At 36.5% G+C, this 22,901-nt stretch overlaps 5 protein-coding genes across 9 annotated transcripts in view; 4 read left to right on the top strand and 1 right to left on the bottom strand.

Moving 5' to 3' along the window:
- LOC104711169 (beta-glucosidase BoGH3B-like) lies at positions 11–3,007 on the top strand. Its single transcript, XM_010427855.2, has 9 exons — positions 11–269; positions 357–561; positions 914–1,004; positions 1,095–1,240; positions 1,329–1,572; positions 1,664–1,768; positions 1,864–2,046; positions 2,119–2,320; positions 2,407–3,007. Exons 1-9 carry the CDS (start codon positions 101–103, stop codon positions 2,895–2,897), a joined length of 1,836 nt encoding a protein of 611 aa, XP_010426157.1. The 5' UTR covers positions 11–100; the 3' UTR covers positions 2,898–3,007.
- Positions 3,004–4,864, bottom strand: LOC104711168 (UPF0503 protein At3g09070, chloroplastic-like). 2 transcript variants are annotated; one of them, XM_010427854.2, is made up of 2 exons: positions 4,377–4,864; positions 3,004–4,331 (listed from the first exon to the last, which is right to left on the bottom strand). In XM_010427854.2, exons 1-2 carry the CDS (start codon positions 4,765–4,767, stop codon positions 3,133–3,135), a joined length of 1,590 nt encoding a protein of 529 aa, XP_010426156.1. In that variant the 5' UTR covers positions 4,768–4,864; the 3' UTR covers positions 3,004–3,132. The 2 variants fall into 2 exon arrangements, with proteins under 2 accessions (XP_010426156.1, XP_010426155.1); XM_010427853.2 differs by having other exon boundaries at positions 3,004–4,864.
- On the top strand, positions 10,757–13,657 carry LOC104711167 (probable anion transporter 4, chloroplastic). Of its 3 annotated transcripts, none has more exons than XM_010427851.2 (9): positions 10,757–11,280; positions 11,409–11,635; positions 11,750–12,113; positions 12,277–12,321; positions 12,408–12,554; positions 12,701–12,838; positions 12,918–12,951; positions 13,097–13,276; positions 13,383–13,657. In XM_010427851.2, the coding sequence occupies exons 1-9, from the start codon at positions 10,819–10,821 to the stop codon at positions 13,385–13,387; spliced, it is 1,602 nt and encodes a 533-aa protein (XP_010426153.1). In that variant the 5' UTR covers positions 10,757–10,818; the 3' UTR covers positions 13,388–13,657. The 3 variants fall into 3 exon arrangements, with proteins under 3 accessions (XP_010426153.1, XP_010426152.1, XP_010426154.1); XM_010427850.2 differs by having other exon boundaries at positions 13,380–13,657; XM_010427852.2 differs by having other exon boundaries at positions 11,190–11,269; positions 13,380–13,657.
- On the top strand, positions 14,226–19,664 carry LOC104711165 (alpha-glucan phosphorylase 2, cytosolic). Of its 2 annotated transcripts, none has more exons than XM_019229241.1 (16): positions 14,226–14,479; positions 14,557–14,771; positions 14,942–15,121; positions 15,214–15,390; positions 15,468–15,553; positions 15,689–15,878; positions 15,960–16,052; positions 16,300–16,484; positions 16,570–16,687; positions 16,759–16,887; positions 16,981–17,199; positions 17,591–17,794; positions 18,127–18,285; positions 18,597–18,860; positions 19,013–19,203; positions 19,324–19,664. In XM_019229241.1, the coding sequence occupies exons 2-16, from the start codon at positions 14,568–14,570 to the stop codon at positions 19,448–19,450; spliced, it is 2,526 nt and encodes an 841-aa protein (XP_019084786.1). In that variant the 5' UTR covers positions 14,226–14,479; positions 14,557–14,567; the 3' UTR covers positions 19,451–19,664. The 2 variants fall into 2 exon arrangements, with proteins under 2 accessions (XP_019084786.1, XP_010426151.1); XM_010427849.1 differs by lacking the exon at positions 17,591–17,794 and adding an exon at positions 17,281–17,484 and having other exon boundaries at positions 14,229–14,479.
- The window catches only part of LOC104715352 (DExH-box ATP-dependent RNA helicase DExH11), a 7,286-nt gene continuing 5,895 nt past the window's right edge, over positions 21,511–22,901 (top strand). The window contains exons 1-3 of the mRNA XM_010432767.2: positions 21,511–21,817; positions 22,264–22,521; positions 22,632–22,892. Of these exons, the coding sequence (XP_010431069.1) occupies positions 21,683–21,817; positions 22,264–22,521; positions 22,632–22,892 (654 nt within the window). The 5' untranslated portion in view covers positions 21,511–21,682. The remainder of the gene's footprint in view (positions 21,818–22,263; positions 22,522–22,631; positions 22,893–22,901) is intronic.

Raw genomic sequence — 22,901 nt, 5'->3', positions numbered from 1 at the left:
TGTAGAGATAAAGAGAAGTGGCTGAACTTAAATTTGTGACTTGTGACTTTGTGACTTGTGAGAAGAAGACGACACCAGGAAGGAGAAGAAGAGCGAGAATATGGTAGTCAAGGAGGAGTCTTCATGCGTTTACAAGAACCAAGACGCGCCGGTGGAGGCGCGTGTGAAGGACCTTCTCTCTCGCATGACTCTGCCGGAGAAGATCGGTCAAATGACTCAGATTGAACGTACCGTTGCTTCTCCTGCCGCCATTACAGATTTTTTCATCGGTACACACAAACAACACAGTCTTCTTGTTTCACTTTGATTCTTGATTCTTTGAAAAAAAAATTTAATTTATAGATTTGGTGTTACAGGAAGTGTACTAAACGCCGGTGGGAGTGCGCCGTTCGAGGATGCCAAGTCGTCGGATTGGGCGGATATGATCGACGGTTTTCAGCGATCAGCGTTAGCGTCGCGTTTGGGGATTCCAATCATCTACGGCACTGACGCTGTCCATGGCAACAACAATGTCTACGGCGCCACCGTCTTTCCCCACAACATCAGCCTCGGAGCCACCAGGTATTTTTTTACAACATAAGCAAACTAAAAATTCCAAACAGGTGAGACAGAATGAGATATAGTTTCAGAGAATTTGACATTTTGGACTGTGATCTGTAATGGTGGCATTGGTCTTGGTTGATTTGTTCTGTTTTTGTCTTTTTTATGAAACTTGACTGAACCTATTCACCTATTTGATATTCTGATTAGCTTTCAACTAGCTCCTGATTACAAGGTAGAGACTAGTAGTATTGCAGTAGTGGTGATTAGAATCTGATTGTGTTCAAGATTAGGTGCTTCTATTGCAGCTATACTGCGTTTGGCTGTTGTGTTGTTAATATGACAACACTTGTAGTTGTTGGTAATTTTGTAGAGATGCAGATTTGGTCAGAAGAATTGGAGCTGCAACTGCACTTGAAGTAAGGGCTAGTGGTGCTCACTGGGCGTTTTCTCCCTGTGTGGCTGTAAGTCCCTTTTATATGTAAAAAACTAACAACTGAAACTGAACATAATGATATGTGAATTTTGTTAATGAAATGTTGTCTTTCTAATAGGTCTTGAGAGATCCGAGATGGGGACGAAGCTACGAGAGTTATGGAGAAGATACTGGACTTGTCTGCGAGATGACTTCGCTTGTCTCGGGACTACAAGGCGTGCCACCAGAAGACCACCCAAATGGTTACCCTTTTGTTGCAGGAAGGTATCAAATAAATCACTACACTGTGATTTGATTTTGGTCTTTCATGGAGTTGATGTCATGGCTCATGGATTTGTTCACTGGATTATAGAAGTAATGTCGTCGCCTGCGCCAAGCACTTCGTTGGAGATGGTGGTACAGACAAGGGCATAAATGAAGGGAACACCATCGCGTCATATGAAGACTTAGAGAAGATACATATTCCTCCTTATCTGAAGTGTCTTACTCAGGGAGTCTCCACGGTTATGGCATCTTACTCCAGTTGGAATGGAACTCGACTCCACGCTGACCGTTTTCTCTTGACAGAAGTTCTCAAGGAAAAACTCGGTTTCAAGGTTTGTGTAAAACTTTAGTTGAGTACCAATGAAAAATAGATATAAGCTAGAAGTGTATGCGTTAAGCTAGTTTTCTTGTTTATGTCAACAGGGATTTCTAGTTTCAGACTGGGAAGGTTTGGACCGGCTTAGTGAGCCTCAGGGATCAAACTACCGCAACTGCATTAAAACTGCGGTCAATGCTGGCATTGACATGGTAGATTCTGAATCCCTTATGCGAAATATCTTAGCTTAGCATCATCTTGAATGATTGAAGGAGTGGAGAGATTATATAATCAAATGTTATTGCAGGTGATGGTACCATTCAAATACGAACAATTCATACAGGACATGAAAGATCTGGTAGAGTCAGGGGAAATACCGATGGCTCGGGTCAATGATGCTGTTGAAAGAATACTCAGAGTGAAATTTGTGGCTGGTCTCTTCGAGCATCCTCTCACTGATCGTTCTTTGTTGCCTACTGTTGGTTGCAAGGTGAGCTCCCTTGTATTAAATGTCATTAGACCAGAGTGCTGTCTTTATTCTAAGATTTATCCATGTGTGCAGGAACATAGAGAATTGGCGCAGGAAGCAGTTAGGAAGTCGTTAGTTCTGTTAAAGAATGGCAAAAATGCTGATAAACCGTTTCTGCCACTAGACCGCAAAGCCAAGAGGATTCTAGTCACTGGAAGTCACGCAGATGATCTTGGTTATCAGTGTGGAGGATGGACAAAGACATGGTTTGGTCTTAGCGGCAGGATCACTATCGGTAACTAATTGGACCCTATTTAGCAGAGGCTACAAGATGCTGCTGAAAAGTTAATCAACATGAATCTATGTCTGTCTGAAATGTAGGAACAACGCTTTTGGATGCCATAAAAGCAGTAGTTGGAGAGGAAACCGAAGTAATCTACGAGAAAACTCCGTCAAAGGAAACCCTAGCGTCGAGTGAAGGATTCTCTTACGCCATTGTTGCAGTCGGGGAACCACCCTATGCAGAGACAATGGGGGATAACTCTGAACTCACAATACATTTTAATGGTAGCGACATTGTCACCGCAGTCGCAGAGAAAATTCCGACACTGGTGGTTGTCATCTCAGGAAGACCTGTGGTTTTGGAGCAGGTAGTTCTTGAAAAGATTGAGGCTCTGGTTGCTGCTTGGTTACCTGGAACAGAAGGGCAAGGGATGGCTGACGTTATTTTTGGAGATTATGAATTTATGGGGAAATTACCTGTGAGCTGGTTCAAACGAGTTGAGCATTTGCCACTAGATGCTCATGCCAATTCGTATGACCCATTGTTTCCTTTTGGTTTGAGTCTCAATTCAAAACCGGTCTCTGATTGATGTACCAGAACACTGGCGAGGTATCTTATGATATATTACACGCAATGTACTTGAAAACAATGTATTGTTGATGTGGGAATAAGTAAGAGAAGAAAAATAAGTAATCTTAACAGTATGACTATGAACAGGATTGCAATAGAATCTTAGTTCATTTATCTATAGACCAAAGTAACAAATACATTAGTTGTTAATTACAACAGAGTAGTTCAAGAGTTAACACAAATGTCAGATCAAACTAATTCTTCAGCCTACTCTTCCCGGATTTGCTAGTCTTATGGCTCCTTGCCGGAGTCATATATAATTTTAACAAACTATTCTCAGGTTTCTCTCGGCCGCAAGTACCAACATTTGCATTTGTCTGAAGTAGATGATGATTTTGTTTATCCTCAATTCCATTAACCAATCCATCACACGAGCTCCTTCCAACCTCAACACTGTTAATAGATCCATGAAACAGACCATCACATGAGCTTCTTCCACCTTCAAAGATATTAGCACCACCACTAAACACACCATCGCAAGACTTTCTCGTGCTTACACTATAGCTTTTCAAAAGCTTCTCACTAACACCACCATTGGTTTCTCCTTTACCTACTCTCCTAAGCTTTAACAAAGACTCAGCCAAAGAACCCTCAACAGCATTTCCTTCAAGTTTCAAACTCTGCTCGGTTTTGATTTCGTTCTTCCTGGCCTCGTTTTTCCTCTGTATTAGTCCCCAAATGTTCCATCCCTTTGGCCATTTCTTTCTACGTTTCTTTAACTCTACACCATCCTGCTTCTTCCCCTCACCACCACCAGCACCAATACAAATCTTTCCTTCAGAAACTAATTCTTTACTCTCCGGTTTAACGTTTTTGATCGAATACCAATTAGAATCCCTAAGTTCCTTCTCTGTAACCAATAACTTAGCACCATGAAACAAACCAACAGTTTCAGGTGATACCTTAGCATTTGAAATACCTCTCAACTCATCAACCTCAAGCAATCCTTGTCTTCGATCAAAGCTTCTTCTTCTACGAGAATCCGAGTAATAGTTCTTTGTTTGAACTGTCCCACCAGGACTCTTCTCCTCTTCCTCTTCCTCTTCCTCTTCCTCTTCTTCAACAAGACATTTATTAGCTTTAGCATCTTCTGTCACAGTAGACAACGTCGTCAACTTGTGATATGATTTCTCAATCAAGCAACCGTCCCATGAAGCCCTAGGTTTCTCAAACGAGATCCTACCTCCATCAAAAGACAATCTAGGATCTACATCACAAGAGTGACGACCAAATCTAGAATCTGATTGTTCATCTTTTCTCTTCTCCTTGTGATGATGATGATTCAATGAAAATATCTTAAGCTTCCTGCTCAAAACCGATGCTATCTCCTTCTTCTTGATTTGGTTTCCCCAATCAAGATCTATAAACTCCTTCATCGTCTTGTTCTCTACACCTTCTTCTTCTTCGACGATCTTCTTCGGCTTGCCTTCATCAAAACCTTTGATATCTTCTCCATCGTAGTAATCTTCTTCTATCAAATCCGGAACCAGAGGTTTCCGAATCGAACTATCTAACCGTTCTTCGTCATCATCGACGAACAGATCGTGTAGTGAGCTTGCGCTTGACCTAGCGTCACACGATCTCCGTCGCGGCTGCGTTGAAACGGAGACTGATGCGTTGCGAACGGAGTGTGATCTAATACGACGGAGCTCAGGAGTTTGAACGGCGGCGGGGTGAGAAGAAGAGGAAGAAGAGGAAGACTGAGCTTCTATAGTGATTAGACGTTCACGGAGGCAGGAAGCGCAGAAACCGGCGGTTGGTTTAGCGGATGGGTGACGGTGGCATGAGGAAGAGGAACGACGGCGATTGGTTTGTTTGATGTTAGCCATGGCTGAAGAATGATTTGCTTGCGTGCGGCGGTGACTTAAGAGAGAGTGTGTGTGTGAGAGTGAAGTTTGATGGGTCTACTACTACAATCTACTTTTAGGATCTCGATGATAGTGTGTTGTTTTTAGGGTCATTTATGGTAATTTCACTTCCTTAAACCCTTTTTGTTAATTTTGTATGACTTCTCAAACAATTATACTGTTATCAAATATCTCCAATTGCAAATCAATAGGTCAACTTATTCTGTTTCATTGATTGAATAGGTTTATCTTCGATTATAGTACATTTTTGTTTTGGTAATTTGAATTAATTTATTACAAAATTTTAAAGGAATCTATCGAGAGAATATCACTACAAGTCTACAATTAAAAGTGACCAACACGAGTAAAACATAGAGATTCGGATCTACGACAAGTTCCCAAGAGAAGAGTCTGTGTTCTTCCAAAAAAACATTAGTAAGTCCCGAAGCCAAACACTGTTTATGATATTACTAATTTATACCTTTCCTTTTTGTCGACATGTATAGATTTATTGTGATTGTTCTCATTTTCTGATACAGATTGGAATCTTCCACGTGTTTACTACAGATAAAACAGTGAATGACAATTATCCTACTATATTACTTAGGAAGTACAAATATGAAACTAACCTATGTGTAAAAAATTACATTCAATTGCCATTAAAAAACTTAATTAAGATTAATTAATTAATTAATTAAATATAATTAATTAAAAAAGAATATTGGGGACACATAAAATAAAATAAATTGTAGAAAAATAAAAAAAAAATCTATTAGAATCAGAACTAATTCATACTTAAAAAAAAATTAACAGCTAAGATTCTAAAAATCTAATCGAATAAAATCTATATAACCACAAATTTTATCAAAAAACATTTCCATCAATGGTTAAAATTTTTATCAAAAAATATCTCCAGCAATGGTTAAAATTTTTATCAAAAATTTAATATAATAAAATATATAACAGTTCTGTTTAACGGCTTAGATTTTAAACATTAATATATAATAAATAAAAGATAGAGATATCTTATCTATTAAAAAGGTTATATTCTTCTTTTAGCCACACCGTTCTTTAGGAAAATAAAATTAAGTTGGGATTTAAATATATTCAATGCTTTAAAGTGCTTATTCAAAGAGGTTTTTCAGAACCTTCACTAGCTATATTTAGTTGCTCTTTTTACATGTTAGTTATATCTTTTTACTTATTTTATAACTATAGCAAGAATTGTGTTTAATTGACAAATGTTTAAACAATTTTATTCATTACATGCAAATATTTTATTGATAGGTTTTCATTATACATTTTTAAAATACAAAAATTTTAATATAAGCAAACTAAATTTTTAATCACAAATCATTATAAATAACATAATAACAAAATAAATTATTACAAATTTTCATCAAGAAAAAATTCAGTCCGCAGTTTTCTGCGGGTTAGTACCTAATTTTTATTTATTTTTCCAAGCATAATGAGAGTAAGATATTAGTAAAAACTAAAAAAATAAGGAATACTCTTTGTTCAAGCACCAATATTAGTACATATACTTTTTTTTTTTGTGACATGACTGAATCAAATTGAAACCCCAAAAAAAAAAAAGTTGAAAAAATTGCCGAATTTTGGCTTCTTCCAACTTACCATTTTTTTTTTTGACAACAATAAAACAAGATTGGCTCAGTGGAACCAATGTGAAGGAACATTGTTAACAAAAGTGGCTAGATACGGAACAGTGCAAACATGACGCGCCAAATTATCCGCTTTGCCATTCATGGAACGCGGGACATAAGTTAGGGAAAAGGAAGTAAACTCTGCTTTGTCTGCCTTGATGTCCTCCAAATAAGATGTAAAGGCTGGCCACTCAGAAGGCGAAAACACCATCTTCACTAAGTCAGAGCAGTCGGTAAAGAAAACGACAGATTGGTTGTCCGCCCCGATCATACAACGCATAGCCCAGATAAGGGCTTCAACCTCGGCATGAAGAGGGGTGAGGCTACGCCGAAGGACTTGAACATTTCTATCAAACATTTCTATCACAAAAAAAATATATTTAACTATAAAGGACTTGAACAGAAAGCTTTTGATTGATTTGTTTAGCTAAAGATAAGAGAGATTTGCACTGAGACACACTTTTACTAAAAGTATGTTCATTTGACACACTTTCTGACCAAGAGGCACTTTTTGGCCAACATTTGTGATTTTTAGACTATTTTAGCCCTGATCATGTAAACATATGTTTAACTAGAGAGAAAAAAACAGTTGTATTAAGGTCCGTCCGATTCTAACTAAGAATTTGATCCGACGGCTAGAGATGAGTGTGTAATTGGTGGTATCCTAGACCATTGGATTTCAATTATTAGTTTGGATCTAATGGCTTAGAATGGTTGAAAAAAAAAACAAAAAAAAATTTGCATCTCTCTCTTCTTCTTATTCTTTCTTCTTCCTTCTTCACTTTTTTTTCTCTTTTTATTTGTAATCATTTTATCTAATTATTATGACATATATTTTTGATTTTGTTTTTATGATTCATTATAATTTTATTTTTTCTACATTTTAAGATCCATTTTACTATATTTAAAGTGAATAATTATAATACATATACTATAATTATGTGGATGCAAAAACTGTCTTATTATGTGGATACTTATTTGTAGATACTAATAGTTCAATGGAATGGTTTTTATTATTTGTGACAAATCTATAAAATATTTTATATCCATAAAATCAAGTTCACATGGAAGATGAGTTATACTTGTGTTTTGGTAAAATAATCATTGTTAACTATCAAACAATATATATTATCCAATTATAATAGAATATTTGTTAATTGTTATGTGGGTGCTAAAAATGTCTAATTATGTGGATACTTATTTGTGGATACTATACTTATTTTAAAATCAAGTCCACATGGACGATGAGTTATACACGTCCACCAAAAACTATTTATGTGGATACTTATTTTATGTCCATAAACTAAAGTTATACACGTCCACTAAAAATGTCTAATTATGTGGATACTATACTTATTCTAAAATCAAGTCCACATGGACGATGAGTTATACACGTCCGCCAAAAACTATTTATGTGGATACTTATTTGTTATTTATGTTGATACTTATTTTATGTCCATAAACTAAAGTTATACACGTCCACTAAAAATGTCTAATTATGTGGATACTATACTTACTCTAAAATCAAGTCCACATGGACGATGAGTTATACACGTCCCTAAACCCTAAACCCTAAACCCTAAAGCCTAAACCCTAAACTATAATCCTTAACCTTAGATCATAATAATAATCATAAATTTAATTTCATAGCAATTTTAACCTATACTAAATATCAAACCCTAAACCCTAAACCCTAAACCTTTAAACCCTAAACGAGTATGTTCAGTCATAGAACCATCCACATAAAACAATCCATGTTTATTCATACAAGTATACGACCATCCACACAAAACCTATCCACTCATCCATATCTATTAAGTTAGGTTCATATATCCTTCTATACCACTTTATAGACACATAACCATCCATATTATGCTGAAAATCATATTGTTTTCAATAGAACTTATCTTCTTTTCGTTAGAAAAACTTATGTAAATAAAACCAAGCTTATTTACTTTTAGTGGCATCATGTGTAATCTTAAATCAAACAAACGTAAAGCTACAAACGAAGTACATATATAGAGAGAGACACATGGGGTGAGAGATGACATTTGTTCTCAGTTCAGATATGAATGTGAGAAAATAAAGCGTAAGATGAGAAAACTACTAATGGAGATCGTGAACTGTCCATTATTGGTTGATCATTTGTTCACTATTATATGGACACAAGAATGTTTAACAAAACCATTGTTTTTGGTATATTGCTACCAAAAATACAGTCCACTATTCGACCATCACACTTATTTTCCACTCTTCTACCTCTTCCATCATCCAAATGATTTGGATCAGTGACGTGATGCACACATGACATAGAGTAAGATTTGACATAAAAAAAGAAGAAAGTATACAATGAAAATCATAGCAAGAACAAATGTGGAGACTACAATAAAATACTGCCAAGAAGCAGGAGCTAGACAATGTGGATCAAAAGAAGAGCTTGTCAAGGAACACACAAAGCCAACACATTGCCCTAAACCCTAAACCCAAACCCTAAACCCTAAACCTTAACCCCTAAACCCTAAACCCTAAACCCTAAATCCTAAACCCTAAACCCTAAACCCTTAAACATAAATCCTAAACCTTAAATCCTAAACCTTTAACTCTAAACCGTAAACTTTAAACCCTTAACCCTAAATCCTAAAATCTAAACCCTTAACTCTAAACCGTAAACCTTAGACCCTAAACTTAATTTGACATAATTAACAAAACTTAGCTAAAACTTAAGAATTTTTTAGTAGAAACCATATTATAACTTGAACAAACAAATTACATTTTATTATTGTTTACATCAAAATATTTTGGTTTAAATTTTTTCTCAAAATTTTGTAATGAACATCTAAGCATATCCTAGAAACTGTGACCACATGGATATATATGATCAAAATGTCCAAAAAGAAAATGAATTAGTACGAATCTAACTGACACCCATAAAGTTGGAAAATTTTGACCTTAAACTTTGGACAGAAGATTTATGAAACCATATTATCATTGTTTCGTGGACATCAATTTTTGAGCTTGCTTGATTCCACAAGGATCTGACCATATAATAGTTATTCCGTGGACATAAAAAAATGTGTTTTAAAAATTGATGGTCTTATACACAGCCACAAGAAAAAAAATGATGATGTGGATACCAACCTTTTAAAGATCACAAAGTTATACGGCTGGCTATAAAAGAACAAAAGTTAACTAGTTCTAGTACTTTACATTGGTCATGAGGATCTCAGTCTTGAATTTCGATTGTAATTTTTTCATTCTTCTTGTCTACATAAATCTACAACAATGTTTATTACAAAAACCTTAGTTTGACATTTATTCTTTTGACCAGTGTTCATCAACCAGATTCAATCTCAAATCCATTTAATTAATTCTTGGAGTAAATTTCTAATTTTGATAGAAACAAATAAACTAAAAAGAACTCTAATTTTGATGGCTAACGCAAATACCAAATAATAATTACCAAATCTAGCTTAAATCTAAGATTCAGTTACCAAATCTAGCTTAAATCAAAGAAAAGATCTTGTAATGCTCAGGAAACAAAAAAAATGCTCAGGAAACGAAGGTACATCAAAGAAGAGGAAGATGAGAGAGGAAAATTCTCGCAAAGGCGCAAAGCTCAATTCGTTATTATTTTGTTTAAATTAGCAATTGTACCACTAGATGATGAAAAAGACGAAAGGGAAAAACCAATTAGACGATTCAAAGATGAAACCAAGCTTCGGGACCGCCGTCACGGAACAACCGTTGTTCTGCGCATCGCAGCCATGAGTTGGAAATGACCCAGAATTGTGTAATTAAAAACATTGTTCTCCACAGTCAAAAATCAAAGGTGTTAGATTGGTAAATGATCTTCTTTGAAATAGTAAATCATAGTTCCCAAAAGTAGTAAACAATAAATTGCAGAAAAATTGAGATAGAGAAGAGCGATGAAAGAGAGATGAGAGCAATAAAGGAGAGAGAAGGAGGTGAATTTGGTAACTAGAAGAGATTTTTAGTTTTATGGCATTGTTGTTAATAAAATTGTAACTAGAAGGTAGAAAAGTTAATAGATATAGAAAAAGTGCCTTGTGGACAGAAAGTGTGCTATTGGGCAATTAAATGTATGAAAAGTGTGTTAGGATGCAATATTTCCTAAAGATAATACTCTGAAATTCTGGACAAAGATATCTAGGAAAAACTAAACTTCATTAATACACTTTTATATCATGCTAATTATAAAGCCCAAAACATATGGGCCTGTTAAATGCTAATGAGCCCAAAACTATACGGATGTGTCACGCGATTTCGTACCACCACCGAGAGAGCATCTTCGTCTTCGTCTTCTTCTTCACTCCCGGGACTAATCACTAAGCAGCTCCGATTGGTGAAAATGTGTTACTCTCTCTCTATACAATCTTCAATAGACTTCCGTAACCGCAACGCTCTTAAAATCCATGGAGATCGAGCAGTCTTGACTTCGAGCTTACCTACACTGAGGCTTCCGTCGTTGGCGGAGCGATATCGCCGGAAAAAGTTGTTACTCTGCTCCGGGAGAGGCGTAGGCGATTTGAGATTCGACGGAAATACTCCCGTGGAGCTATGTGGTATTATTCCGCGTCATCGATTAAGAGTGTCTTGCAGCGATGCTCGCCGTACGCCGGAAGAGACGGCGGCAGAGGTGATTGCGCAACCTGATTTTTCGGAATTTATAACTTCGGAGAGAGTGAAGGTTGTTGCGATGCTCGCGCTTGCTCTAGCGCTCTGCAATGCGGATCGTGTTGTGATGTCCGTTGCGATTGTTCCTCTTTCGCTTTCCCGTGGATGGAGCAAATCTTTTTCCGGTATCGTTCAGGTCAACTCTTTCAAGATTTTGATTCCTTCATATATTGTTTTGGGTAAATAATTCAGTATTAAGTCGTTCTACTGGTACACCATTGTGCTCGTTGGTCTCATAGTTTCTTGAATGTTTCTTTTTGGTAGTCATCGTTTCTATGGGGATACTTAATTTCACCAATAGCTGGGGGAACTTTGGTGGACCGTTATGGCGGTAAGGTAGTCATGGCGTGGGGTGTGGCTCTGTGGTCGTTGGCTACTTTTCTTACCCCTTGGGCAGCTGATACTTCTTTGTGGGCACTGCTTGCTGCAAGAGCTATGGTTGGGGTTGCAGAAGGAGTGGCTCTTCCTTGTATGAACAACATGGTTGCGAGGTACTGATAGTATGTTTCTCAGTACTATTTCCAAATGTGATTGAGGCACACTCATGATTTTGAAACGAGCAGACACTGGTTATTGGGTTCTTAGTGATGGTACTTTTGATGTAGATGGTTTCCCCCAACAGAACGTTCTAGAGCTGTTGGCATTGCAATGGCGGGGTTTCAGCTTGGGAATGTTGTAGGACTCATGTTGTCTCCTATTCTTATGTCTCAAGGCGGTATATATGGCCCTTTTGTAATATTTGGGTTATCGGGGTTCCTATGGTTGCTTGTGTGGCTCTCTGCGACGTCGAGTGTGCCAGATCGACATCCTCAGATTACAAAGTCTGAACTTGAGTATATAAAGCAAAAGCAGCAAACGTCTACTAGGGTGAACAAACAATACATAACAGGTGGAATACCTCCTTTTGGACGCCTTCTCTCCAAGATGCCGACTTGGGCTGTTATAATTGCAAATTCTATGCATAGCTGGGTATGTATGAAGATTCCTCTCAATTCAACTCTTTCCTTATTGTAACTATGAGGATTTCTTGTTGAAGTGAAATTGTTAGCACCAACTGCTATGACTTGTTATGATCAGGTGTTTTCCTATCTGTTGGAATTCATTTAACTATGACTTAATTACTTATTTCCAGGGTTTCTTTGTGATTCTTTCATGGATGCCCATATACTTCAATACAGTAAGGCCCTATCACCAACAAATTCTAAATAGAAATTTTGTTGTTTTTACTCTTCTTAAGAAATTTAAGAGAATATCATGCTGCAGGTATATCATGTGAACCTCAAACAAGCTGCTTGGTTTAGTGCTGTTCCATGGAGTATGATGGCTTTCACAGGATACCTTGCTGGTTTTTGGTCGGACTTGTTGATACGACGTGGTACAAGCATCACCTTAACGCGAAAAATCATGCAGGTTTGTGATTCCTGTCTCACTGAATTCATTGAATCAAGCAAGAGGTCCCTCGGACTGAAGAGTTCTGTATACATATCAAAATGGTGTTGAAGTGTTCATTTAGCCTTTTTTTTTTCTTTTGCTGACTGATGGATTTCATTTGGCAGTCCATTGGTTTCATTGGTCCTGGAATTGCTCTTATTGGTCTAACGACAGCAAAACAACCTTTAGTAGCATCAGCCTGGCTCAGTTTAGCTGTTGGGCTAAAATCATTCAGCCATTTGGGGTTTCTTATTAACCTTCAGGTACCCAAGCGTGTGATTCATACTTAACCCACACTACAAATTTTGAGTATCTTTGACATCTGATTTCCTCTTGTTTCAGGAAATTGCTCCAGAGTATTCTGGTGTTCTACATGGTACACTTTCTAATTCTCCTTTAATAGACATTGGTTTCCAGAGTTCCTATTGGTTCAATTATCACCGATGGCTACTTTGTACCTCTGAGAAGAAATTGGCCTTAGAAAATCGTTTGACTGGTATTCACCTTTTATATTGTTATAGGAATGTGTCTTACTGCTGGAACATTGGCTGCAATAGTTGGAACTGTTGGAGCTGGTTTCTTTGTAGAACTTTTGGGTTCCTTCCAAGGATTTATTCTTCTTACAGCAATATTATATCTCCTTTCCGCTCTCTTTTACAACATATATGCAACTGGAGAAAGAGTCGATTTTGACACAACAGGTTGGTGTTTTCTTGAGTTATGGCTGTTTGCTTTTTGGTGTTCAGTTTCGATTCTATTTTGTAATGATTTATTGTTCCAATAATTTGCAAATGGTCCTCTTAGCAGCTTGAAGGAGGACAAATCCACACATAAGAGATGGAGCTGCATCAGCCAGGAGAGAAGTTGCAGATCTGAATAGAATCAAGCTACTTCTCTTCAAGTACGTACATATAAGGAACAAGATATATCCGGCCTTGTATAGAAGTTAGAAAAGATATCCACATTATTCTTCTCCTCCTCGATAAACAAATGAAAAATGTAGCAAGTTTTCCATTGTTGATGATTGAGTGTAATGAAAACGCCTGTGAGAAGATAATGAAAAACAATGTTGAGTTAACTGATGACTTGCACGGAAGCAGGGGAAAAGTGAAGTTTCAGCAGGTGCAGATCCGTGATTTGGTACCTTGAGGTGCGCGCACTTTTCTCTACTTCGTGATTTACATACATACACACGTGTTCGTGTAGCTCTTTCCCACTTTTAGTCCTCTCATTACCGTATTGATACGTAACGTAAGCAATCGAGCCACTACGTTTGGCTTTTTTACTCGGATTGGTTCTATATTTTGAATTTCTTCCGCTTGCCAAAATGTTAAAACTAAAAAAATTTCAGAATCTTCCTTCTTGATTCTTTTCTTTTCTCATTCTCATTGTTCCATCAAATTCCTTAAAAGTCACTTATTTTCTTTTAATGAATGTCTGCATTAGGTTATCAATTTCTTTCTAATTAAGTTCTTAGGAAAATGATCAATGGTCCCCAATCCCAATACAAGGGGTGTTCTTTTATACGAAAATAATATGAAGGGTCTCTCTAACTAAAAAACAAAGAGATGTGGGGGCTCCTAGTAGATATTTTCACCAAAAAAAATCACAAAGCTCTTCTGAGCTTCCTCTGACACATAAAAAACTTCACTTCACTCTCTTTTCTTGTGATCCTCACACTTTCAATCCTTCCGGAAAATCAAAAATCAAAAATCAAATCGCCAAAACGAAAAAAAAAAACAGAGACTAAAATTAAAAAAACAACAAAAATTAACGTTTCTGAAAAATATCTTACGCTTCTTTTTTTAGTATATACTGATTTCTCCATAGTATTTTCTTCTGCTTCATATAAGCTCTCTCAAGTGTCTCTTCATCTCTTTCCCAAATTACAGTTTCAAAAATTGGTAAATTGCTCACTAATTTTTTGGTTTTTGTTTTCTTTACTTCGGCAATAATTTCTGAATAAAAGTGGTTGTTTCAGGGAGATAAGCGATGGCGAACACGAATGGAAAAGCTGCGACTAGTTTGCCGGAGAAAATCTCGGCGAAGGCGAATCCAGAGGCGAGCGAAGCTACGGAGATCGCTGGGAATATCCTTTACCACGCCAAGTACAGTCCACATTTCTCTCCGTTGAAGTTTGGGCCTGAGCAAGCTCTCTACGCTACTGCTGAGAGTCTTCGCGATCGTCTCATTCAGGTAATCAGTAAAGTAGATTTGAGTGTTTTAATTTATGGTTTCTCGTGGTTAGGTTCAACTGAATTTGCAGTTGTAGGGATCTTTCAAAGTTGATCTGAAACTATGAATGTGTTAATTTGTGTTTTATGTGAGAGTGATACTAATTTGGGGATGTGTGAATTGTTTTGCAGCTGTGGAATGAGACTTATGTTCATTTTAACAAAGTTGATCCAAAACAAACATACTACTTGTCAATGGAGTATCTCCAAGGTCGTGCTTTGACAAATGCCATTGGGAATTTGAACCTTCAAGGTCCATATGCTGATGCACTGCGTAAGCTCGGTTATGAGCTTGAGGAGATAGCCGAGCAGGTACTTTTTTGTGTTGCTTGGGATTTTGATAATTTCTTTTAGATCTTTTCCCATTGGAAATGTTTTTGAGCTTTTCTGTTATGAAATTGTAGGAGAAAGATGCAGCTCTGGGAAATGGTGGGTTGGGGAGACTTGCCTCGTGCTTCTTGGATTCGATGGCCACCCTAAACTTGCCTGCTTGGGGTTATGGGTTGAGGTACAGACATGGGCTGTTCAAGCAACTTATCTCACAGAAAGGTCAAGAAGAGATTCCAGAGGACTGGCTTGAGGTGATGTTTATCAATGTGGTGATTTCAGGATATGATTTTGAGACTGTAACTCATCATGTTTTAGTGGGAATTTGCAGAAGTTCAGCCCGTGGGAAATTGTGAGGCACGACGTAGTATTCCCTGTCAGGTTTTTCGGCAGTGTGGAGATAAATCCAGATGGATCGTAAGTATTAATGTTGGAACTTAAGTACTTGAAATTTCTGTGGATGTAATACACTAGGAGTTTTGCTATGTGTTCTCTGAATTTTTACTGAGCTTGCTCTTAAGCATTCCAATGGATCAATTGACTATTTTGCAGACGGAAATGGGTAGGCGGTGATGTTGTACAAGCTCTTGCTTATGACGTGCCAATTCCGGGATATAACACAAAGAACACAATCAGTCTCCGTCTCTGGGAAGCAAAAGCTAGAGCGGAGGATCTTGATCTTTTTCAGTTCAACGAAGGAGAATATGAATTGGCTGCGCAGCTACATTCTAGAGCTCAACAGGTTATCTTTTACCTACTGCTTTATCTTCTTTTGCTTTGTGACTTTCTGTTTCTCTCTAACAATGAATGTATATATGTGCAGATTTGCACTGTGTTATATCCAGGAGATGCTACCGAGAATGGGAAGTTATTACGTTTAAAACAACAGTTCTTTCTCTGCAGTGCTTCGCTTCAGGTCTGTCAATTTTGTATTAGGTTCCTTTCGTTTTCTTCATTATTCTTAAGCGATAATGTATTGGATCAACTTAGGACTCTCTGATGGATGTCATCATGGGCTGAAAATGATTAATTGTTGGCAAATATAATGATTAAATTATTTCATGTTAGCATATTAATTGGAAAAAGAATTCTAAAATGACTACTTTCAAGTGATTCATAATTTTATTAATATTTCCTCTTCACAATATGGGATCCTATGGCAGGATATTATATCAAGATTTCATGAGAGGAGCACGACCGAAGGCAGCCGGAAATGGTCAGACTTTCCAAGTAAAGTTGCTGTTCAAATGAATGACACACACCCAACTCTTGCAATCCCTGAGCTCATGCGATTGCTAATGGATGAAAATGGACTTGGATGGGATGAAGCTTGGGATGTGACATCAAGGTATTACATTTGTGCATGAAACCAATCAGTATTTCCAACAAAGCTTTTCCACTTTTCTGTTTGGACTTACTTGTAAGGTTTGCAGGACCGTTGCTTACACCAATCACACTGTCCTTCCTGAAGCGTTGGAGAAATGGTCACAATCTTTGATGTGGAAGCTTCTTCCTCGTCATATGGAAATAATAACAGAGATTGATAAGAGGGTATTTTGCTGATCATTCTAAGGGTTTGTTTCTGTCATCTCTTGCAATAACAGAGTATAACCATTCTGCAGTTTGTGAAAACCATTCGCGATACACGAGTTGATCTCGAGAACAAGATTTCAAGTTTGAGCATCTTAGATAACAATCCCCAAAAGCCTGTGGTGAGAATGGCTAACTTATGTGTTGTATCCTCGCATACAGTAAGTGTCCCCTCTGTCAAGATTATATTATATTGATTTAAGTACCATTTAGTCTTCATGTTTGAAGTGCTAATTATGAGAGCCTTTTTGCAGGTGAATGGCGTTGCTCAGTTACACAGTGATATCTTGAAGGCTGAGTTATTCGCAGACTATGTCTCTATATGGCCAAACAAGTTTCAAAACAAGACTAATGGCATCACACCTCGGAGGTGGCTACGTTTCTGCAGCCCTGAGCTCAGTGATATAATCACAAAGTGGTTGAAGACTGACAAATGGATCACTGATCTTGACCTACTTACTGGTCTTCGGCAGGTCTGATTTTTATTTTTTTGAGAACCAGATTTGCAATGGGTTTTTATGTTGCCATGCTGATGTTATCTCTTCTTCTGCTAGTTTGCGGACAATGAAGAACTCCAATCTGAATGGGCTTCTGCGAAGACAGCCAATAAGAAACGTTTGGCTCAGTATATAGAGCGTGTAACTGGTGTGAGTATTGATCCGACAAGCTTATTTGACATACAAGTTAAGCGTATCCACGAATACAAGAGGCAGCTGATGAACATTCTTGGAGTAATTTATAGATTCAAAAAGTTAAAGGTACAGTTGGCTTACCCATCTATCTGGATTTGCCTTATGATTCCTAGTANACGAGTTGCAATGGGTTTTTATGCTGTCATGCTGATGTTATCTCTTCTTCTGCTAGTTTGCGGACAATGAAGAACTCCAATCTGAATGGGCTTCTGCGAAGGCAGCCAATAAGAAACGTTTGGCTCAGTATATAGAGCGTGTAACTGGTGTGAGTATTGATCCGACAAGCTTATTTGACATACAAGTTAAGCGTATCCACGAATACAAGAGGCAGCTGATGAACATTCTTGGAGTAATTTACAGATTCAAAAAGTTAAAGGTATAGTTAGCTTACCCATCTATCTGGATTTGCCTTATGATTCCTAGTAGTTTATCAGTGTTTTTTCCTTTGCGTAAAAAGTTATGGTAGACCTAATGCTATATAAACAAGTAAAAATAAGTGAGAAACTTCAGGGTACTCCCTTTCCCTTGGCAAAATTTTCCAAAGTTTTATGAGCTTTCTACATGTCGGTTCTAGCCAAAACTCAATAACTCATAAAGCTTCTTTGGCAGCTTTTTATGCTTTGACCAAAAGAAAATGTCCATAAACCATCGCTTAGGTTATGCATGTATTTTTTGTGTGACATTCTTTTCTGCGGCTGAATGTTACAGGAGATGAAGCCTGAGGAAAGGAAGAAAACAGTTCCTCGTACTGTCATGATTGGGGGTAAAGCATTTGCAACGTATACAAATGCAAAACGGATAGTGAAACTAGTGAATGATGTCGGCGACGTTGTTAATAGCGATCCAGAGGTCAACGAATACTTAAAGGTAACATTGCCCGAGTCTTCTTAAATGTTTTACGTGTAATTTAGAGATGGCTAAACACGATGCTTGCTTGATTGCGTGATAGTGATGTTTGCCTGAGTTTGTTGCTGATCTGTCAATGTCAAATATTACAGATGTTTGCATCTCTCAAGATAAACTTGGTTTCTTTTGGTTAAGTCTTAATGCTACTGAAGCATCCTTTCTGAGAACAAAGCTTTCTTATTGTTGCCACTTCGATGCAAATGCAGTGAATTACTTTTCTCCTTTTATTTTCCTGAACATGGCTAACTGGTTTGACGAATATGCCTCTCTAGGTGGTATTTGTTCCAAACTACAATGTCACTGTAGCGGAGATGCTTATACCCGGAAGTGAGCTATCTCAACACATCAGCACAGCAGGCATGGAGGCAAGTGGAACTAGCAATATGAAATTCGCTCTTAATGGTTGCCTTATCATAGGAACCCTTGATGGGGCTAATGTTGAGATAAGAGAGGAGGTTGGCGAAGAAAATTTCTTTCTTTTTGGTGCAACAGCCGATCAGGTCCCTAGACTGCGTAAAGAAAGAGAAGATGGACTGGTATGCCACTCTCTCCTTTGCATAATGTTTGTCTCTGTGGAACAAATACGAGCCACCATAGACCATACCATGAAGAGCCTAATGATGAAATCACTATATGCTTCTGTACTTTCTCTAATATGAACTGTTTATGTGCATGTTGAAACTATCAGTTCAAACCAGACCCTCGGTTTGACGAGGCGAAGCAGTTTGTCAAAAGTGGAGTGTTTGGGAGCTATGATTATGGTCCCCTCCTCGATTCTCTTGAGGGTAACACAGGTTTTGGACGTGGTGATTACTTCCTGGTTGGGTATGATTTCCCCAGTTACATGGACGCTCAGGCCAAAGTTGATGAAGCTTATAAGTAAGTCCATCTCTTAAACTCAACTTGTCCATTTTCATAGGTTTTTTTTAACAGAAACTGAATCGAAATGAATAATGAAATTTTGTAATGTGACAATGTTTTCATAATGTGTTGTGACAGGGACCGGAAGGGGTGGCTGAAGATGTCGATATTGAGCACAGCCGGTTCAGGAAAGTTCAGCAGTGACCGTACGATAGCTCAGTATGCCAAAGAGATTTGGAACATTGAGGCTTGTCCTGTTCCCTAAGTTCCGGTTACGTTCGCACCTTCCCTACCTTCCTTACCAAGACATCTCCATATCACACAGCTCCAAAGTCGATATTATCATATATAATCAAAATGAAATAAATGATGAACCTTTCCGTATGTGTGTCCATGATGTTTGCTATATTCTAATTTTGCTCAATCAAAAGGTTATGTAAAATGCTATTTGAATGAAATTTCAAATTTGGTTTTAGTGATTTCTTTTCTCATTTTAAATTATCTTTCTGTATTGTGGTTTTTCACTTTCTTAAACCTTAACTTGAGTTTCATTCTTCTTGACTATTGTTTACTTTGTAAATTGACTCAGTTTTATATACATATTAACATATATATAAAAATTGACTGATACTTAACTGAATAAGTAGAATCAAGCTGAACTCAGACAGATTGAAATATAACTTTAATGTATGTATATGAATGATCAAATACTATGTTGATCTCAATTATTCTTGGAGATAATATAATATTAAACTAGATTAGTACTCGTGCTAGAACACAGATTAAACTTTATTTTATATAGAAATTTTGAATAATTTTTTATATTTTTAAAATTTGATATGTTATATTAGTTTTAAATCATCTTCTATATTTAACCCATTGTTTAAATATCATAATTCATTCCATCATATAACCTTATTACATTTAAGAACATGTAAAATTAATAAAATGTCAAAATTGATTATATAATCAGAGCAAAATTAGGAGAAATCCCCTATATAATAAAATGAAAGTACACAACATTATTTTGTAGACTATATAATTTTAATAAGTTGGTTACAAATAGGTTATAGATTAAGTTTTATAGTCTGGATTTATTGTTTCCAAAAATCTTAAAGAGAATATTCTAAGTAATCATTAGATATGATCTAACTTACCATATTAATTTTCTTTATTAAATTATTCATCAAATAAAATCCTTTGATATCTAACTTAACAGATTAATTTGTTAATTATCATTATACATCACCTCTAATTTTTATATATGAGTCTATTTTGTGAAACAAATAAATTATCATATTATTTATTATAATTAAAAGATAGTGTTTTTCCGGATATACCATAAGTTGAATTTTTAAAAACAAATATAAATGATTCAATCTATAAAATATTCAAGTTTAATTAATATTATTCTTTAAAAATAATATCTATTGAATTAAAATTTTTTACTGAGTAATGGGTCAAAATTTGAATATTTAAATTCAATTTCATACTTTTTTGTTGAAATTTATAAATTTTTATAATACAATTACCTTTAAATAATTTATTTTGAAATATTTTTAAAATATTGAAACTTGATATTAAAATTAGAAACTATAAACACTCTAAATTGGTTTGTTATAGTAATGTCAATAATATGTCACTATAATATGTCACCAAGTATATTAAAACAAAAAATATAACAATATATTAAATTACTCATAATATAATAACTCGCTTTTTAAAAACCAAATTCACAAAATTATGTCTTATAATGACATTCAAGTCATGAGGTAGAATATACATTGTTGAAATAACTTCACGTACATAAATTAATACAACATATTAAAATTTTATTTTAAAATAGGAAATATACAAAATTTTGTATAAAATAAAATTTAACCAGTATTATAGCATGAATACTTATCTAGAGTCATTAACAATATAGAACTTACAAAATAAATGTTTTTTTTCAAGTCATCATATTTAGCATATAAATTTTATTGCATAATATTTTATCCAAAAAAAAACTTTTAAAAACAATCACATAAATTATATTTTATATAAAAATTACGATATAAATAAAATAAATTTCAACCCGTGCTCTTAATCTAGTATAACATAAAGTGATATTGTTGGAAGAGGGTTTACGCAAACCTATACATATTATTTTAAATTTAGATTAAGGATTTGTAAAATTGAAAATATAAGATTAAATCACAGGCAAAAGTTAACTTTGGCATACGGGGTAAAAATAAGGGAAAAATAACTAGTTTGTTAGCAAGTCGGCCTACATCAGAGATTCAGAGCCCATAATAAGATAAATAAAGACAGCACACATTCCTGACTTTTAGCAGTAAAACGACACGGCGTTCCGTAGCAGCAGAACTCAACCGGAGAGAAATCTAAATTGTTGTTCCTTCACCGGATTCGCCCCAGACCGATCGCTGAGAAACTGAGGAAACTTCGGAACGAGAGACGGCGAAGAAGTTAACGATAGAGAGAGAGGGACAGCACAATGAGCAGAGTCCAAGCAGGCAACGAACTCGCCTTCCGGGTCGGCTTCTCCGGTCATGGTGGACACCTCCGCGTTGAGCCTCTGTACACGGCGGAGAGAGACGACGCCGTGAACTCACTTCCCGATTTCGTTTCCGTGAGTTTTTCTGATTTAGAGTGACTAGAACTTGATCACGTCTTCAAAAATTGGGTTCGCTTAGGCACTGATTTATTTTCTTTTTAATGCAATTTGATGCGTTTGATATGCTTAATTAGTTCGTTTTGCTAATACCTATGCGTTTCTCTGTTCTTGAATATCATATTTTGTTTGTTTCTGTCTTGTAGTTAGCTAAGTCTTATTGTGAATTTACTTAGTGTTTCCCTCAACAATTCTAATGGATACAATGGATCTTTCGAAATTCTTGTTCAGTGGTAGTTATCAGTGACATGAAATATGTATCCATTGGTGGATGCTCTTACATGTTTAGAATTGCACGCTGATGATGTATTTGAAAGTATTAGAAGACAAAGTATTGGTTCTTAGTATAGCTTTATGGCTTTGGTAATGCTTATCTTATGTTTGCATATATGCGTGTTTCTCAGCCTCCTGCGTTTGCCAAGGAAACAAAAGGATCAATAAAGAAACATATCGAGGAGAAATATCTCCTACCGAGACTGGAACCGGATCAGTTTTCTGCTGAGAAAGCTGAGAATCAGTGGGATTTTGATTGGTTTTCCAGGGTGAAGGTGCCACTTCAACCCTCTCTGCCAAGGTCCGTTGTGGTTCCCACTTGGGAGTTGCCATTCAGGCGTCAAAAAGATGATACTGAGAACAGAGCATGGGAGCCAAAATCAGTGGAGGTAAAATGAATTATCTTAAATAAACCAGTTCATTTAGACAGTAATTTGACCTGCTATTAGCTTTCTGTTTCTGACTCTTATTGGAGAAATGGATTGTCATATCATCTTAGGTGGATTTATCAGAACAAATGTACGGAGATCAAGATTCTGGATTTTTTCCACGAATGGTTGGACCTCCGAAGGATTTTCTGAGAGGAAGTGTCAATAATCGCCCTTTCCGTCCAGGTGGCTTGGAGGATTCACAATCTTCAGAGAGAGTCCTTCCAGAGGGTGTCTCTAGTGGCCAATGGGTACAGGAATTGCTCAATGGGGGTCCTGTTCAAACCGTTCCTCCTAGTTTTAAGCAGAGTTTAGATCTTGGAGATCTGATGGTATGTTTA

This window comes from Camelina sativa, chromosome 9 (genome assembly GCF_000633955.1).
Source record: "Camelina sativa cultivar DH55 chromosome 9, Cs, whole genome shotgun sequence".
NCBI classification, from domain to species: Eukaryota; Viridiplantae; Streptophyta; class Magnoliopsida; order Brassicales; family Brassicaceae; genus Camelina; species Camelina sativa.
This window is presented reverse-complemented; position numbering and strand designations above follow the sequence as displayed.